This window comes from Neoarius graeffei, chromosome 15 (genome assembly GCF_027579695.1).
Source record: "Neoarius graeffei isolate fNeoGra1 chromosome 15, fNeoGra1.pri, whole genome shotgun sequence".
In the NCBI taxonomy this organism is placed as follows: Eukaryota; Metazoa; Chordata; class Actinopteri; order Siluriformes; family Ariidae; genus Neoarius; species Neoarius graeffei.
Window position 1 is genome coordinate 9,708,947 of NC_083583.1, and position 20,551 is coordinate 9,729,497.

Below are 20,551 nucleotides of genomic sequence, written 5' to 3' on the forward strand. Positions count from 1 at the left end.
CATTTTTACCGGTCTTTACCAATGATACCAGAATAACAAACATGATGTGGGTCTTCCACACGTTTTCTCAGATTAATAAACCACTCCTGGATGGAAAGTGCACCTGTTAGAAAGACCGCTGTATTTAGGAGGTTAAAAAATGTCATGAAAGGATCAGGCTTGTAGTACTCGCTATACTAAAACACAGAGCTGACTGCAACTCCGATCCTCCATTTTGAGCTAATTTATCGCCATGCCACGTAGATGTGTTGCTGGCGGGTGCAGCAACACGACAGAAGGTGGATTTACATTGCAGTCATGGCCCAAGAATGTTCAAACTACAAAGATTTGGACATGTTTTGCGAGAAGTTCACGGGCACATTGGGCGCCTACGAAGTGGTCTCTCTTCTGCTCTGCATATTTTACTGAAGACTTGTACGAGACCTCTGATCTGTTGAGGAGCGTTGGCTATAAGCCCGGATTGAAAGAGGGTGCAGTACCAACAATTAAAGGAAAAGAAAACTACAAGAAAAGGAAAGTAAGTTCAGTTGCACCAGTTCTCCCGGAGTGTGAGCCGAGGGTTGTTGCTAAAACCCAGGGCAGGACGGGACATACTATCGCTCGGACAGTGACCTCCCTGCGGTCGTTGCTAAAACCGGTGGCGTTCCATCTCGGGTTTTAGTAATTGCCTGAGCCGAGCAGTAATGGCGGAGTACTCGGTATGGAGAAAATGGAGAATGAGTGGAGCAGCCGTCTGATTTCTCCGCTGGATATACTTGCCTCAGCAGCAATATCTCGCCCTTGTGTGGAAGAAGCGAACGAACGGAGAAGTGAACAAACAACTGAAAGTCAGATTATTTCAAAACAATCGGCCACAAGGTCGGCCTTCAAGAAGCGAGAAAACAAACGGGTAAGCTCCGACTCTCATTTGGATACAAAACAACAAAAACACCACCACTCATTGTTTGCCTGCATTTAGATTAATACATGTAACTTGTACTGTGTGTTGAAGTTAGCGGTATAAAATTATTTAATTTGCTTCAGAATGTGATTCTCAGTTCATCTGATTATTTAATTCGCCTTTTACTTTTTGTCAGTGAAAATGCATGCATGTACATGTCTGTTGCATAAGTTATGACACCCATCCTGTTTTAATGAGAGTCAACCCACAATCAGTGAAGTCAAATCAGTCTTAGTTGAGCGAGTCGGTAACGCTATTTCTTACTTTCACCATAAAGTTTTATTTATATGACTTTGGTCTATAGCTGTAAAAGTCCTCGGCCTTAAAACCGGTTCCCGCTGTGACGTCACGCACTCAGGGCTGGCTGGCTCAGCGGGGCAGCTCGAACGCAAACTTTGCGGTCGATTTTAACTCTCAAAAATATATTTTTTAAAATTCCCATTTATGCAGCATACAAGAGTCAAGGATGGAGATACTATCCACTCAGAAATGTATTTAAAAATAAAGGTTCTGTGTATCTGCTTTAAATATATTTATAAGCATTAGAAGAACTTTGTAGAGCCATTACTGCTGTAGGTGTGTCCCTGTAAAATAAGGGGTAAGAAACTCGTGTGTATATAAACGTACTGGACCTAGTTGCAGGAGTTGGTTGGTGTTCTACAAAAAGACAGCCATGATTGTGAAACAGAATGTAAATGTATTTCTGAAAATGTTCCTGTGCAAATCCCTTCCTTACAGTGATATTTTTGTGTCACGGAAGCTGATTCCTAACTTCGCCAAGATGCTGGAGAACATCTTCCTGCCCTTGTTTGAGGCGACGGTGAATCCTCAGAAGCACAAAGAGCTGCACGTGTTCCTCAAATATGTGAGTGGGTTTAAATTAACGCACACACACACGGACAGACACATATATATTATATACTAGTGCATCTCAAAAAATTAGAATATTGTGAAAAAGTTCAATATTTTCCATCAGTTATTTAAGAAAGTGAAAATGTTATATATTATAGACTCATTACACATAAACTAAAATGTTTCAAGCATTTTTCTATTTTAATTTTAATCAGTATGGCATACAGTACAAGAACATAAAAAAACCCCATCTCAAAATATTAGAATATTTCATTTCGAGTTTGAGTAAAACAGTATGAACACAGTGTATATCTCGGTCTAGTTCAGTACACACAACCACAATCATGGGGAAGACTGCTGACTTGACTGTTGTCCAGAAGATGATCACTGATGCCCTCCACAAGGAGGGTAAGCCACAAAAGGTCATTGCTGAAAAGGGTGGCTGGAAAAGGTGCACAAGCAACAGGGATGGCCGCAGTCTTGAGATGATTGTCAAGAAAAGTTGATTCAAGAACTTGGGAGAGCTTCACAAGGAGTGGACTGAGGCTGGTGTCAGTGTATCAAGACCCATCACGAACAGACATCTTCAAGAAAGGGGATACAACTTTCGCATTCCTAATATCAAGCTACTCCTGAGCCAGAGACGATGTCAGAAGTGTCTTATCTGGGCTAAGGAGAGAAAGAAATGGACTGTTGCTCAGTGGTCCAAAGTCCTCTTTTCAGATGAAAGTACATTTTGCATTTAATTTGGAAATCACAGTTCTAGAGTCTGGAGGAAGAGTGGAGAGGCACAGAATCCAAGGTGTTTGAAGCCCAGTGTGAAGTTTCCACAGTCTGTGATGATTTGGGGTGCCATGTCATCTGCTGGTGTTGGTCCACTGTATTTTATCAAGTCCAAAGTCAACAATCTACCAGGAGATTTTAGAGCACTTCATGCTTCCATCTGCTGACGAGCTTTTTGGAGATGCTGATTTCCTTTTCCAGCAGGACTTGGCACCTACCCACAGTGCCAAAACTACTACCAAATGGTTTGCTGACCATGATATTACTGTGTTTGATTGTCCAGCCAACTTGCCTGACCTGAACCCCATAGAGAATCTATGGGGTATTGTCAAGAGGAAGATGAGAAACACCCGACCCAAAAATACAGATACGCTGAAGGCCACTATCAAAGCAACCTGGGCTTCAATAACACCTCAGCAGTGCCACAGACTGATCACCTCCATGCCACACCGTACTGATACAGTAATTCATGGTAAAGGAGCCCCAACCAAGTATTGAGTGTATAAATGAATATACTTTTCAGAAGTTGGACATTTCTGTATTGTAAATCCTTTTTTTGATTGATCTTAGGGAATATTCTAATAATTTGAGATACTGGATTTTTGATTTTCATGAGCTGTAAGCCATAATCATCAAAATTAAAACAAAAAAGGCTTTAAATATTTCACTTTACATGTAATGAATATAGAATATATGAAAGTTTACCTTTTTGAATTAAATTATGAAAAAAAAGGAACTTTTTCATGGTATTCTAATTTTTTGATATGCACTAGTACAGGGCTTTTCAAAGTGTGGGGCGCGCCCCCCCTGGGGGGCGCCAGAGTTCTTCGGGGGGGGCGCAACGTGAGAGACAAAATGGATCGGTTTTTAGTACCTAAAGCTACAGTGAGTGAGGAGACAAAGTCTGGGCCAAGCAAAAAAACAGAGCCTCCAGGATGTTGCGATTTGCAACTTCAGCACAAATTCAACCAATCCCCGCGAATTCAGGGCGGTGTTGCAATTATATCCAATCACCGCAACTTTCCCGCAAATTTGACCAATCGTTGGCATCGTCTTGAGGTGACGTAGACAAACTACCTTCCGCCTTACTTCCGTGTGTTCAAGAGAAGCAGCATGCGCGTCGTGTTGCCAGATTGGACGATTTCAAGTGCATTTTGGTGGGTTTTTGAACATATTTTGGACTGGAAAACGTCAGCAGTATCTGGCAACACTGAAAGTGTGTTATGTTTACAGTGAAGAACTGTGTGCACTTTATGTTTTTTTTACTTAATACAAGAAGTTAATGGATGCCAACATTTTTGCCAAAATGGTATTTTATTTTCCATTGTTTATGCAGCTTCAGCATCATACTGTGAGATTCTGTTCAAATTGTTTTTTTCTTCTATGAAGCCTGAGCCATTTATTTTATTAGTTTATAATTATTGTTTAATTTAGTCTTCAGGAGAGACTGCCTGCACACAGCTGAGGCATTTATATTATATTTGAAGGTAACTTCATGTTGTGCTGTGAGGTTCTCTGCACTTTAACTTTTGAACCAACAGGTGCATTTGGATAAGTAAAGCCTATTTTTCTGCATTTTTGTAGTCCTGGTAGTCTTTTATATTGGTAAAGTTGTTTATAGGACCATTTCTCTTTGTTTTTTTAATCAATAGTTTTTCAGTAATAACTTAATATTTAACATATCACTCAATTTTAATCACAAAAAGAGAAAATTGCAACAATTTCTCGCAACTTTCACTTCCTCCCGCAATGTAATCGCAACAGAAACCTAAAAAACACCACAACTTTCATCGTATTTTTTTTGGAAAACCCCCCGCAACATCAGACATTTTAGCCCGCAACAATCACAAAAAAGGCCCGCGGAATCCTGGGGGACTGGAAAAAGAAGGAAGTATGACCACGATTATTTAAAGTTTGGATTTTTATGGACTGGATCTGAAGATGCTCCACTGCCACTGTGTTGTCTGCCAAGAGATGCTAGCTAACGATGCTATGGGATGTTTAAAGTGTGTAAAACGAGATGTTTTAAAAAGCACAGATGTTTAAAATGTGAAAAAGAAAAAATAATGTGTACAACAACCATTTTTTTAAATATACGAATGGAACATTAAGTATAGCAACAACAAAAATTGTAAGGGGGGGCGCTGTTTATTTGCTCTCCGAGGGGGGGCTGACTCTCCCACACTTTGAAAACCCCTGCACTAGTATATTTACAGAACTGCAGTTTATCATGATGGTAGCTGATGTGCTTGAAATGACACTGTACAGTGTAGCGTGTAACATTTAGAAGAGTAAGATCTCTGCTTGCTATGTTCATGTGTCAAGGTGGATGTGCTCTTGAGTGACTATACAGTCCAATGCGTGACTTGCATCTCTTTAGACATGCAGAACAGGTGAAATCATCATTTGTTTCGCTTGACATAGACAGCCGACGTTGCTTTCTAGCTGCTTGTAGCTGCCCCCGATGATCTTTCCTTTGTTGTTCAAAGTTCTGAGTACCTTTTGAGAACCGTGGCTCTCTAGACAGACCTGTCGATAGCTTTGTCTTCCAACGGATCAGGATTGATATTACATCGTTTCATGTTATGCTTCAGATTGTCTTTGAACGTGCTTTTGCTGTCCTCCTTGAGATCGTTTGCCATTTTTGAGCTCTGAGAACAAGATCTGCTTCGGTGGACAATCGTTGCTCATACGTACACTGGATATAAAAAGTGTACACACCCCGTTAAAATGATGTAAAAAAAAAAAAAGAGAGAGCACGATAAACAATTTCAAAACTTATCCCACCTTTAATGTGACCTATAACCTGTACAATTCAGTTGAAAAACAAGGAAATCTGTTAGAAGGGAAAACATAAAAAATAAAAAACGTACCGTCATCTGGTTGCGTAAGAGTGCACACCGTTAAACTAATACTTTGTTGAAGCACCTTTTGATTTAATTACAGCATTCAGTCTTTTTGGGTCGATCAGCCTGCCACATCTAGACTTGGCAATATTTGCCGACTCTTCCTTGCAAAAGTGCTCCAAATCTGTCAGATTGCGAGGGCGTGTCTTGTGCACAGCCCTCTTCAGGTCACCCTACAGATTTTCAATTGGATTTAGGTCTGGGCTCTGGCTGGGCCGTTCCAAAACCTTTTTTTTTTTTTTTTTTTTAGGGTCATTGTCGTGCTGAAAGATGAAATTCCTCTTCATCTTCAGCTTTCTAGCAGACACCTGAAGGTTTTGGACCAAAATTGACTGGTGTTTCGAACTGTTCATAATTCCCTCCACCTTGACTAAAGCCCCTGTTCCAGCTGAAGAAAAACAACCCCAAAACATGATGCTGCCACCACCATGCTTCACCGTGGGTTTGGTGTTCTTTTGGTGATGCGCAGTGTTGTTTTTGCGCCAAACATACCTTTTGGAATTGTGGCCAAAAAGTTCAACCTTGGTTTCTTCAGACCATAACGCATTTTCCCCACATGCTTTTGGGAGAGTTGATTTTTTTTTTTTTTTTTTTGCAAAATTTAGCCCGGCGTGGATGTTTCTCTTTGACCCTACCTCATAGGTGGTGTTTACATTAGACCGTATCCGTATCGTTTTCGTCGCGGATGCACTGTCCGTGCACATTAAAACGCAGGAAAACGACTCCACAGGCGGAACAGTTTGAATCCACCAGGGCCCACGTATTCAACCCAGTACGTATCTGATCCGGTGCTGTGTAAACATTGAGGAACGAGGATACGCAGTGCTGAGCTCTAGCTGACGTCGTCATTGGACAACGTCACTGTGACATCCACCTTCCTGATTCGCTGGCGTTGGTCATGCCACGTTGGTCATGTGAATGAGCAATACAGGAAGTGTGTTGAGGAAGTCATTAAGTGAATGAGCAATACAGGAAGTGTGTTGGTTACCATAGCACTAAATAGTCTTGTTGTAATCGCAAAAAACGGCCGTTCTGCGAGGTGAAGAGTGTACCGAACACTGTTAGATCCTTCTAGCATAAACACGAAGGCCATACACGGTGTAAAAAAGGCGTCATTGTAGTACCAGTACCGCCGATAACAGACTGGCATACTTCATTTTTTACAATGACATCCTTCCACTTGCAAGTGGTGAGTGACTTGCGCATGCCCGATATGCACTGGGATCATGTGACGTGCCGTCTAATTAGTCATGTGATTAGCGTATCCGTGTATTGGCGTTGCTGTGTGCACGGGGAACGGTTTTGTTGCGGGCACAGAAATTGTGTGTGTGTGTACGCGAATCGTTTTAAAAACGTTAATCTGATGATCCGCTGATTCGAAATAATGTAAACAGGGCCATAGTCTAGACATATGGAGAATACGGGAGATTGTTGTCACATGTAGTACACAACCAGTACTTGCCAGAAATTCCTGCAGCTCCTTCAGTGTTGCTGTAGGCCTCTCGGCAGCCTCTCTGACCAGTTTTCGTCTCGTCTTTTCATCAATTTTGGAAGGACGTCCAGTTCTTGGTTATATCACTGTTGTCCCATATTTTCTCCACTTCTTGATGACGGTCTTCACTGTGCTCCATGGTATATCTAATGCTGTGGAAATGTTTTTGTCCCCTTCTCCTGACTGATACCTTTCAACGAGATCCCTTTGATGCTTTGTAAGCTCTCGGTGAACCCTGGCTTTTGCTGGAGGATGCAACTGAGTAAGACTACGTTCAGACTGCACCCTGAAACGACCCATATCCGATTTTTTTGCCCATATGCGACCTGTATCCGATTTGTTATTGACAATCTGAACGACACAGATCAGATTTTTTCACATGCGACCCAGGCCGCTTGGATATGTGGTCCTAAATCCGATTCATATCCGATATTTTCACATGCGACTGCAGTCTGACCGGACAGGTCGCATTCATGCGACCTACACGTCATGAACAAGAGACAAACGTCACTATTCTGCGTTGGCTAATCCCGCCTCTTTGGTGGAAAACAACAACAATGACATAATGCGCTACATGAACAGGCGCGCACACAGTCTCTCTCGCACTCCGTCATATGCGCGATGCAGACATTAATGTTTCGCGTGCGTGCTCTTGCTCACTTGCTCTAGATTCCGGGAGATATTCTCCAATTTGCGGGCATCAGGGAGCCGCTATCAATATGCGGGAGACTCCCGGAACTTCTGGGAGACTTGGGATGTCTGCACTAGACAGTGTTTATGTAGAGAGCATGCGCACTTCAATCAATCAATCTTTCAACGGAGGTTGCTGCCACGGCCCCACTCACTCTCACACACCCTCTCTCTCTCACACAGACACTCTCTCTCACGCAGAGACACTCTCATTCTCACACACACACACAACCTCTCACGCAGAGACACTCTCACTCACACACACACAGCACACGATGTGCTTATTACGTGTCAATTTGTGCATGCGGGACACTTTTGGGTCGTTTTCCGTTCATATTGGAGATCGCATACAAGTCTCATCTCATTCTCATTATCTGTAGCCGCTTTATCCTTCTACAGGGTCGCAGGCAAGCTGGAGCCTATCCCAGCCGACTACAGGCGAAAGGCGGGGTACACCCTGGACAAGTCGCCAGGTCATCACAGGGCTGACACATAGACACAGACAACCATTCACACTCACATTCACACCTACGCTCAATTTAGAGTCACCAGTTAACCTAACCTGCATGTCTTTGGACTGTGGGGGAAACCGGAGCACCCGGAGGAAACCCACGCGGACACGGGGAGAACATGCAAACTCCACACAGAAAGGCCCTCGCCGGCCACGGGGCTCGAACCCGGACCTTCTTGCTGTGAGGCGACAGCGCTAACCACTACACCACCGTGCCGCCCCTACAAGTCTCATATAATTGGTAATGTGAATGGCCTAACAAAAAAATCGGATTTCACAACAAATCGGATATGGGTCGTTTCAGGTTGCAGTCTGAACGTAGTGTAAATGTCTGAACTTTATTTGAGATTCATCAGAGTCATTTTAATTGATGGCAGGTGTGAACCCAAAAAGACTGAATGCTGTAATTAAATCAAAAGGGGCCTCAAGAAAGTATTAGTTTAAGGGTGTGCACACTTATGCAACCAGCTTATTTTACGTTTTTTATTTTTGATGTTTTCCCCCCCAACAGATTTTTTTTTGTTGTTTTTCAATTGAATTGTACAGGTTATAGGTCACATTAAAGCTGGGAAAAAATTTGAAATTATTTATCGTAGTCTCATATTTTTTTTTTTTTACATCAGAAAAACCAATCATTTTAATGGGGTGTGTACAGGGCTCTACATTAACTTTTGAAACCACTTGTCCTGTCGGGCAAGTTGAAAGGAAATTTACTTGTCCGAATGTGAAGTTGACTTGTCCGAAGAAATATTTGAGAACCCCCCCCCCCCCCCCAAATAAACTATTTGTAACCCAACAATCTTTATTGCATTTGTTTCCGAATTCACAACATGTGCATAATATCTATGAATCAAAAGTAATCAGTACTTGATATACTGAGGCAAAAGTTCAAAAATATAGTAAAACAGACTGATTGATACCATAATTCACCAATTATTATGCTGAAGTTCAGAAGCAATATATTCCAATAGAGTAGAAATTATGAACATAAAATTTTAAGAACAAAATAACTATACTACGAGATCCAGAAACACTAACCATTATATATACACAGATCAGTACTCTGTAGTTCAGTAACAAATATCACAAAAACTAACATTATCATAAAATTTATGACTTGAGATATCACTAGTTTGGACAAGAGAAATAAATAACAACAATGCTACAAATAAAAACAACTGATAACAAAATTGACTGATTAATACTGTAAATCACTGATTATTATAACTAGATTTCAGTGTATCAAATGACAAGATAATATCTCATCTCATCTCATCTCATCTCATTATCTCTAGCCGCTTTATCCTGTTCTACAGGGTCGCAGGCAAGCTGGAGCCTATCCCAGCTGACTACGGGCGAAAGGCGGGGTACACCCTGGACAAGTCGCCAGGTCATCACAGGGCTGACACAGACACAGACAACCATTCACACTCACATTCACACCTACGGTCAATTTAGAGTCACCAGTTAACCTAACCTGCATGTCTTTGGACTGTGGGGGAAACCGGAGCACCCGGAGGAAACCCACGCGGACACGGGGAGAACATGCAAACTCCGCACAGAAAGGCCCTCGCCGGCCACGGGGCTCGAACCCGGACCTTCTTGCTGTGAGGCGACAGCGCTAACCACTACACCACCGTGCCGCCCACAAGATAATATATCTTATGAAAACCTCCACACCTCTGTTGACTCACAGATGAATGGATACAAATAAAGTTTCTATTCATCTTCATCTATCAACCCTTGAGTTCTGCTCCATCAATTGGACTCCATCGATCATTAATTTATTTATGAGAAATTGAAAACCAGAAAATTAAAATTATATATATTTTCATTTTTAAATTATTAATTTTGAATAATATATCCTCCACTGATTAATTGTTGTCTAATTATTCAGTGTGGCTCCTGTATGGTATTTAATAGTCAAAAAAAAGATAATTTCAAATAATCCATAATTATATCTAAATTATAGAGCCCTATGTTTCAAATCCCTAAACTCCCATTACTAATCAGTTAATTAATACAGCCGGTAACCTAATTAGCAGCCATTTGACAGCTTGGTATTTCATAGATAACTTTCCCCACTCCTACCTCACTTCCTGTCAATCTACACGCATGCAGGCGCACATTCCCCGCCACACGCTCGGCTATATAACGAACACCATCAACAACAATTCAAAGATTTGGAAATTACCACACACTCAACGTAAATATACAGTTGAATAATGATCCCGCCAGCAGAAATGTCAACAAATCCACGTGTATGACACGATTAAAACCAATCATATACAACCGTTTACTTTTCAGCTCAAATACACGAAGCGGTATTGGCCGGTTTCGCAAGTGGAATATTGCGCATGCGCACATCGCTCTTTCCGAATAGAAACATCCGGCGATTCATCGAAACAATATGTCGAGTGAGATGCTTCGGAAATCATGTGAATAAACTGATGAATTTGATATGTAACCTGAATATCGGGGTATTTTGGCACTTGTCCGATCAGACAAGTAACTGAGACGATTACCTTGTCCGACATTAAGTATCACTTGTCCCGGACAAGCGGACAAGCATTAATGTCGAGCCCTGGTGTACACTTTTTATATCCACTGTACCACATGGCCTATCCAGCGCAGTTTACTTTTGATGATCATGGCATCTATGCTGGTTGTTTTAGCATCATCTAAGACTATGTCGTTAGTGTGTCTGTCCATCCATTTGATGTTGAGAATTTTTTGCAGTCATCTCTGATGGTATTGCTCGAGGCTCTGTATTTATGTCTGCAGTACTACATCTATTCCTGGGTATGACTTTAAACCGCAACCGGTGGTGAGTCTCAGGTCCGGGAGGACTTGAGTATTGGGGAAAGTGGAGTTACCCCTTCATCACCATTGCTCCCAGGTCCAGTCTGACCCGGAGTGGTAGCACCTGCCTGGGTTCCAGCTATGGGTTAAATAGATCACCAATAAGGTGCTGGCAGCAGGGCGCTTTTCGGTGCAGTGTGGCAGATGAACCCAACAGGGTCAATGGCGCACCACCAGATGGCAAGCGGAAGAGCCACTCAAATAGCCAATGGATGGCATCACTCGGCAAGTCAGTTGTCACTGCGGGGCAACTTCCATACCTGTCAGGTCTGTGGCACTTTTGTGCACCACTTGGCATCAGGTCTGGAGGTCTAGAGAGACAACACGATGGGGGCACAACATCGTTTGTCTTACCTTACTGTGCAAGGCACTTCGTTAGGAGGGGAGAATAGTATGGGAGAGCTCACGAGGCCAGACATTCGCTGGCGGCTCGGCTGGGGCTGTTCATGCCACCAGCAGTCATCATCGCTAGCAATGGACAGCCGCTGCCGCCACTGACTACATATAGTAAGGCAAAGGATGCCACCTGGAATAGAACTCAGGTATCGTTTGGAAGGGCAACTCTTCAACCTGCGATGACTGACTCAAAGCAAAGACTATGGTATCCGACATCACAGTTACGGAGTTACAATATGCAGATGACAAAGCCATTGTAGTGCACACTGAAAATGAGCTACGGCAAATTATGGATACATTCAATTATGCATATTCTGCTCTGGGACTCAAGCTGAATGTTGACAAAACAAGTTCTTTAGCAACCAGGACCTGGAAATATCCGAGAAATTAACGAACCTCCCTGTATCTCCGTCAACGAAAAACCGCTAGCAAATGTTGACCATTTTCCCTATCTAAGTCGTTGCTTCTCTTTAAAAGCAGATATAGATTACAAAATCCAGTGCAGACTCGACACAGCAAGTGCAGCATTTGGTCGTCACAGAACTAGAGTTTTTGATGATAAAGACCTTTTCACAAGAATCAAGATGAAGGTCTACAAATCAATAATGAGCCCTACTCTCTTATATGGATCTGAGACCTGGGTAACCTACAGTTGTCATGTACAGAGCCTCAAGCAATACGTTGAGAATAATTAGGGAATGAACCACTCTTCTAGGAAAACAATCAACAACTGGGTGGTGTGATAGAGCGGAGTTATTCTTACCACTCTTACTGTTCATGTAGCAGATAAGTGAAACAATCATTTAAAGGGCTGATGACACGAACATGACTCTATGCAATTTCTTAAATAAACTATACAACATGGCAAACATGTTAGATTTCTGTTATAATTACGTGAAAAGAAGCTGTTGTTATGCAAATATCCAACTTTTAATTGCACAGCGCAAGAAAACTGGGTCCGTGGCTCACGGCCATGTTGTGACGTCCGCGGAAGAACACGCTGTGGTTCACTGGCTGTTCTACTCTGGTTCTACTCAATGGAAATGGCGCATGAAAACGCCGGTGAACTCTCTAGTGCTAGCTCTTCCTCTTCTGGGAGTCTAGAATTGTGTTGATCTCTTCTGAATAGAATCTATGATAGCCTACCCTCTTTACCCTTTGCCTCTCGTTGCTAGGCGGCAGTTACATGAAAGCCGCAAGCTTTCACAAGCAAATACATGACTGATATCACGCCGACTTTATGATTACATTTATGATTATCATGTAGAATCTATAGCTCTACGTACCTTTATCTTATGTCGTTTCACAACACATGTTCTGACAGGAGGACTGTCTTTGGATCCAGCATAGCTACGAGTAGACCTCCTCCGGAATACTGGCAGTGTTGCCAGATTGGGATTTTTCCCGCCCAGTTGGGCGGTTTCAAGTGCATTTTGGTGGGTTTTGAACATATTTTGGGCTGGAAAACTTCAGCAGTATCTGGCAACAGATACTGCTGACAATTTCCAGCCCAAAATATGTTCAAAACCCACCAAAATGCACTTGAAACCGCTGAACTGGGCGGGAAACCTCCCAATCTGGTAACACTGTGTAGGCACTGCTGATGGTCGTAACACACGTTTGTGATGAACTGAACACCCAAGAGATTCTTTTAAGCTGGGAAGGGTGTCAAAACAATCCAAATCGAAGTGTTCAGAGCACAGGACGGATGTTGGTGAGGGCTCCCACTTGTCACGAGTGCGCCTGACTTGCTTCACCCACTTCGCATGCAGCTCGGGATCTCTGGGAAACTTGAATAAACTTACCCCATCCTTGTAGGTTTTGGAGCAAAAGCCGGCAACACAACGCGAAGGCATAATAACTATCTCTCTCTCTCTCTCTCTCTCTCTCTCTCTCTCTCTCTCTCTATATATATATATATATATATATATATATATATATATATATATATATATATATAAAATAATGTATAATAAAAATACTAATAATGACAAACTGAACACCTGTCGCATCAACAACAAACTGGTAAGTTAGGAGGAAGGTTCTTTCGCTGACGTCATATAGCTCCTCCTCCTCTTTCGTCTCCTGGGTGCTGCAGCCCCGTCAAATTTGCCCAAATAGCCGCGTTTTTTATCATAACTTGTAAAATAGGCGCCTTCGTGAATTAATATATGGATCATCAGGAATTACTTTTTATGTTATAAAACATCGCCAAAGATGTCAAAAACGTGTCATCAGCACTTTAAATGGTGATTCAAGAACCAAATTTGGCATGAATATCCCTCTGAGGCTAATTTTTAAGAAAAAATGATTAGCCACTTAAAAATTCAAGATGGCCATCATTTTTCAAGATGGCCACCAATGAGTTCCTGAAAATACACTTTTTGCTACACAATTTGATAAAGGCGTCCGATATGAATGATTTTGGTATCGATTCCTATGTTTTTAACCTCAACAAATCCAAAAAAATACCTCTAATAAAGCTCAGAAACATTGAGGCCATTTCTTAGGGAAAAAAAATGAAGACAAAAATTGATTTCTCGGGAACACAGTGCAAAGTTTATCATCAATAATCAAGTCAAGTTTATTTGTATACCGCTTTTAACAATAGACATTGTCGCAAAGCAGCTTTACAGAATTTGAATTTGACTTTAAACATGAGCTAATTTTATCCCTAATCTATCCCCAATGAGCAAGCCTGCAGCGATGGTGGCAAGGGAAAAACTCCCTCAGACGACATGAGGAAGAAACCTCGAGAGGAACCAGACTCAAAAGGGAACCCATCCTCATTTGGGCGACAGCCGACAGCATGACTATAATATTAACAGTTTTAACATGAAGTCAGTTTCGTTGATGTTATAAACTCTTCAATTGATGGAAACTTGAGTGCAAAACTGTTCATGACAACTGCAGTCCCAAAGTTAGCAAGTCAACAATAGACATTGTCGCAAAGCCGCTTTACAGAATTTGAACGACTTAAAACATGAGCTAATTTTATCCCTAATCTATCCCCAATGAGCAAGCCTGCGGCGACGGTGGCAAGGAAAAACTCCCTCAGACGACATGAGGAAGAAACCTCGAGAGGAACCAGACTCAAAAGGGAACCCATCCTCATCTGGGTCATAACAGACAATGTGATTTTATAATATTTTTAACAGTTTTAACATGAAGTCAGTTTCGTTGATGTTATAAACTCTTCACTGATGGAAACTTGAGTGAAAAACTGTTCATGACAACTGCAAGTGCTAAAGTTAGCAAGTCAACTGTAGTCCTCAGCCATAACAGCATTACTGTAAGAGTCCAGAGTGTCTTCCAAGTGTGACTTTCAACTGTCCATGTGGGGCCGTCCTCCACACGAGCGATGTGATGAAACTCCAGGGCTCAACAGATTCAAACATCATAACATGTCATCATTTGAATGTTGGTGTACCAGGGTGTGGCCATTGCTGTGCGCAAGCAACTACTTGGAACCATAGATGAGAGTTGAATAAGCAACGAGGACGAGTGCCAGGAGTCCATCCAGAGGATGTGGCTGACTTCTGAAACAAGAGTACTACCTGTACTACGACACCCCGCACTGTTTTTATTCACTAACATTTAATCATGCACCCACATAGAAGCAAAGGTACCTGAAAATGACACAAAGGAGATCCTGATATATTTAAAAGTGCTGGAATCCAATGGTTCGAACTGATACGGTTCTACGTGTATAGCAGTAGCATGTACACACACTCCAATTTCAGGACTATCACAGTCAGATGTATTACTATATGAGAAATCTGAAGAATCTCCAATAAATCCGAACGAAGAGGCCATTGCAACCATTCTCTCCTGCCGAGTCTGGCTTTGGTCTATAGCTGTCAAAGGCCTCGGCCTTAAAACCGGTTCCCGCTGTGACGTCACGCGCTCAGGGCTGGCTGGCTCAGCGGAGCAGCTCGAATGCCAACTTTGTGGTCGATTTTAACTCTCCAAAAGGATGGAGATACCATCCAATCAGAAATGTATTTAAAAATAAAGGTTCTGCATATCTGCTTTAAGTTAAAATGCTCAAGTAAATGTTAGTGTCCAACTCTGGTCGGGTCACACCAAAGACCATCATAAAAATGGTGCCATCTGAAGAAGAAACCTTTATTTGGTCACATGCACACTTCAAGCACAGTGAAATTCATCCTCTGCATTTAACCCATCTGAAGCAGTGAACACGCGTGCACACACTCGGAGCAGTGGGCAGCCACACCAGAGCGCCCGGGGAGCGGTCAGGGGTTCGGTACCTTGCTCAAGGGCACCTCAGCCCAAGGCCCCATGTCAACCTAACTGCATGTCTTTGGACTGTGGGGGAAACCGGAGCACCCGGAGGAAACCCACGCAAACACGGGGAGAACATGCAAACTCCACACAGAAAGGCCCTCGCCGGCCGCTGGGTTTGAACCTGGAACCTTCTTGCTGTGAGGCGACCGTGCTAACCACTACACTCCAATACAGATGTGAGTAGGGCACGCTGCAATACAGATGTGAGTAGGGAGTCAAACTCTCGTGGTTACCAGAGTACCGGACCCCCACTGTAACCCTAGCTGTATAATAGGCAAGAGGCCGAAGGCTATTGAAACAGAGATCGGCGCTGTATCCATCCGTCTTCCTTTATCAAAAGAAGTATACTTCAAGTTCATTTTATTAAGTATACTTAAGTAACGTTAAAGTATACTTCCTTAAGTATACTTTTGTGTACCAAGTATACGGATATCAATGTACTTGCCAGTATACTTGTAACTAAACTAATCTAATATTTCTTGGGACTAAATTGGCCCACCTTTAGTTTATAAAAAGTCAAGTTTATTTGTATAGCGCTTTTAACAATAAACATTGTCGCAAAGCAGCTTTACAGAATTTGACCGACTAAAATATGAGCTAATTTTATCCCTAATCTATCCCCAATGAGCAAGCGTGTGGCGATGGTGGCAAGGAAAAACTCACTCAGACGACACGAGGAAGAAACCTCGAGAGGAACCAGACTCAAAAGGGAACCCATCCTCATTTGGGCAACAACAGACAACATGACTATAACATTACCAGTCCTAACATAAAGTCAGCTTCGTTGATGCTATAAACCCCCCACCGACGGAAACCCGAGCGCAAAACCATTCACGACAACCGCAGTCCCAAAGTCAGCAAGTCAGCTGCAGTCCTCAGCCACAAAAGCACCACTGCAAGAGTCCAGAGCGTCCTCCAGGCGTGACCCCCAACTGTCCACATGGGGCCGTCCTCTACAGGAGCGACGCGATGAGACTCCAACCAGACACGGGGCACCAGGATGGATCGGGGGGGGGGGAGTATACTTTAAGTCTAAGAGAAGTAAACTCTGAGTATACAGCAAGTAGTTTTTATTTTGTACTGCAAGTACACTACAAGTAAACTTGTATAGAGGTTTTTGACGTGACGTCACAGGTGACGTGACGCCCCGGTGTCCGCCATTTTGAAGGTCAAGCTAGCTAATGTCAACAACAGTAGCTAGTATGTTACTGTAGCAATGTTTACGTTCAGTCATTTGGATGACTGTTAAAACCTTTCAGTCTCAAGTTTTTCCTTTACTGGATTTACTAGTTTACTGAGCTAGTGCGCTCGCTCCCAGCCTGCCCGAGCTAGCGCGCTCGCTCCCAGCCTGCCCGAGCGCACTAGCTCAGTAAACTAGTAAATACTTTAAAGGAAAAACTTGAGACTGAAAGGTTTTAACAGTCATCCAAATGACTGAACGTAAACATTGCTACGGTAACATACCAGCTACGATGTTGTTGACATTAGCTAGTGCTAACAGCTAGCTGCTAGTACACTGCTACAGCACAGACACCGACCCTAATAATACAGTTCTTGGTCATTGCCTGGTAACAGCAAATTTATAACGGGCCATGTCTCAACAGACTAAGAAGTTATTTCAATGACATTTAATAACATTTTGTTTATCCTGAGGACCGAAAGTAAATGAAAATGTGAACAAACCTTAGCTGTAATAAGATGGCGACCACCGGCTCCAGGGACGACCCACTGATGTAGGCATGTTACCCAGCCTGGTTTTTAACGACATAGGTATACAGATCATGTGGGCCGAAGTCAGGTAAAGACGAGGGCTTCGTGTACTTCCGTACGTCAGTGAACAATCCTGGTGGAAGCAGGTAAACGTCGTTCTCTAAGCCTGCTAACCTCAATTTTTGCAAATACCTCTCCCTCTGCTCGCCCTGTAAATGCCCTACGTCGCTGGATAGTGAAGGTGTTTTCTGCATCTCGCTCCTTTTTCTTTTATGTTTTTTCCCTGGTATTTCCCACACGCCTGACTGCAGGTCAGGAAGATCACCAGCACTGCAAAGCCAGAAAAAGATAGCCTGGTAACGTGTACGGATCACGTACACCAGCATCATTGATTTTCTGGTGATATCGCTTCTTACTTGCGTCATCTAGGCCGGATAAAATACTCGACAATGAGACTTCGTCATGATCAACAGTGTATCGCTACCGGTAGTCGCCATATTTGTGACCGTCAAAATGGCGCCGGCTACTTGTTGACATGGCAACGGTCACGTGGGTCGAAAACCTCTATACTAATAGTTTACTAGTTCTATACTTGTAGTCCACTCTTTAGTTTACAAAAGCATACTTTATAGTGTACTGGAAATATACTATGAGTTTACTTGTTTTATACTTCTAGTCCACTTTTTAGTTTACCAAAGTATACTTTTATAGTATACTGGAAATATACTGTTAGTTACTGGTTATATATATCTAGTTAATAACACTATGCACATAAAAGATAAGTTAAGATAAGTTCCAACACTGTTTACTCTTAAGCTATTCCACGCCAGAGCTGAGCACAAACTTACGGTACATGTAGGTTTAAACGATGGGATTTAAAACATGCTGCCGTATATCACAAACAAGCCAATATGTGTGAAAGAAGTATTTTATTGGCTGCTATCAAAAGGATAAGCACAACTACAGGGCAAGTACACTTCAACATAAGGCACAAATATTTTAATACTTTATTACACTTTTGTTAAGTATATCTCAATCAAAAGTTTAAGTATAATAATAATAATAATATTAAATTTATATAGCGCCTTTCAAAAAACCCAAGGACGCTTTACAATTATAAACAAGGAAAGAAAAAAAAAAATATATATATATATATATATATATATACTAAAAAATACATAAATAAAAAATAAAAAGTCCATCAAGTAGGGGTCAGGATGTAATTCCCGTGGTGTAGCGGCCACAGTCCCACCAAAAGGCGCACGAAAACAAGTCCCACATCTCCAGCACCGCCGCCGTGACGCCGTCAGCAACATCGCTCAGAACACCACGCTGTGGATCCACAAAGCGAGTAGAGAAGCTCCACCACGCAGAGCGCTGATGTGTCCCAAACCGCCTGCACAGCCGCTGCGACGCCACCGAGCAACATCGCCCGGAACATCACGCCAAGCGTTAAAGCGCAGAGCGCTGGACAACCACGATGTAAAATGAGCAACGAGCTCACTGCAGTCCACAGCTGGGAGCACAGGCATCACCCACGGCGAACCAAGGCCTAGAGGGAACCGACGCTCAAAACTGGGTCCGGAGCTACACCACAACCGGCGGACAAAAACACTCAAACAAACATCAAACTACACAAACACACAGGAAAAAAATAGAAAAAGAAATAAAATAAAAAAGCTCTGGTGAGAAGCAGCAGCCAGAACGCGCACGATGTACTCTCAACCAGAAATGGAAACGAAAAAAAAAAGTATAAGCTTAATATACTTACATGGGCGGCACGGTGATGTAGTGGTTAGCGCTGTCACCTCACAGCAAGAAGGTCCGGGTTCGAGCCCCGTGGCCGGCGAGGGCCTTTCTGTGCGGAGTTTGCATGTTCTCCCCGTGTCCGCGTGGGTTTCCTCCGGGTGCTCCGGTTTCCCCCACAGTCCAAAGACATGCAGGTTAGGTTAACTGGTGACTCTAAATTGACCGTAGGTGTGAATGTGAGTGTGAATGGTTGTCTGTGTCTATGTGTCAGCCCTGTGATGACCTGGCGACTTGTCCAGGGTGTACCCCGCCTTTCACCCATAGTCAGCTGGGATAGGCTCCAGCTTGCCTGCGACCCTGTAGAACAGGATAAAGCGGCTACAGATAATGAGATGAGATACTTAGACTTTTCTATATACTTTTCAGTATAAGCCAAGCCAAGTATACTTATGTAGAACTTCATTAAGTATATCTCTGATAAGTAAGTAAAAAGTAAACTGAAAGCATACTTTCTCTTATTTTTAGTTTAAAAGAAGTATACTAGACGCACACTAGAATAAACAACTTCTTTTTTTGTAAGGGTTAGAGTTGGGTACTACTGGGACAGGAGACTGCCTGGGAAGACCAGATCCTGGCACGGAAGGGACTTTGACTTTCTTGACTTTTCACAGACCCAAGGTCGCTTTACAGGAAAGGAAAGAAAATTGCTAGACTAAACAGAGAAGGAGGAGGAAGAGAAGTATTGCGATTGAGTACATCAGCAAGAGAACAGATATACATGTGCAAACAAGAGAAGAAGATCTTCAATAAACTAAAAATGATGAGCAATCACCCATTGTGCCGCCCTGCTTCCACGAATTAAGAAGGCGACATACAATCTAAGAAAGAACCGGTCACAACACCCTAAAGTTAATACACCTAGATTTAAGAGCTCATTCTGTAATAGAATCATATTTAAAGCAGATACGCAGAACCTTTATTTTAAAATACATTTCTGAGTGGATAGTATCTCCATCCTTGACTCTTGTATGCTGCATAAAAAATATATATATTTTTGAGAGTTAAAATCGACTGCAAAGTTTGCGTTCGAGCTGCCCCGCTGAGCCAGCCAGCCCTGAGTGCGTGACGTCACAGCGGGAACCGGTTTTAAGGCCGAGGCCTTTTACAGCTATAGACCAAAGTCATATAAATAAAACTTTATGGTGAAAGTAAGAAATAGCGTTACCGACTCGCTCAACTAAGACTGATTTGACTTCATTGATTGTGGGTTGACTCTCATTAAAACAGGATGGGTGTTATAACTTATGCAACATACATGTACATGCATGCATTTTCACTGATAAAACGTAAAA

General features: G+C 42.5%; 1 protein-coding gene across 2 annotated transcripts in view; it reads left to right on the forward strand.

Moving 5' to 3' along the window:
* ampd3a (adenosine monophosphate deaminase 3a) overlaps positions 1 to 20,551 on the forward strand; it is a 101,415-nt gene that overhangs the window by 49,573 nt on the left and 31,291 nt on the right. For both annotated transcript variants that reach the window (XM_060940835.1, XM_060940834.1), the window contains one exon: positions 1,679 to 1,805. In XM_060940835.1, coding sequence (XP_060796818.1) covers positions 1,679 to 1,805 — 127 coding nt within the window. The remainder of the gene's footprint in view (positions 1 to 1,678; positions 1,806 to 20,551) is intronic.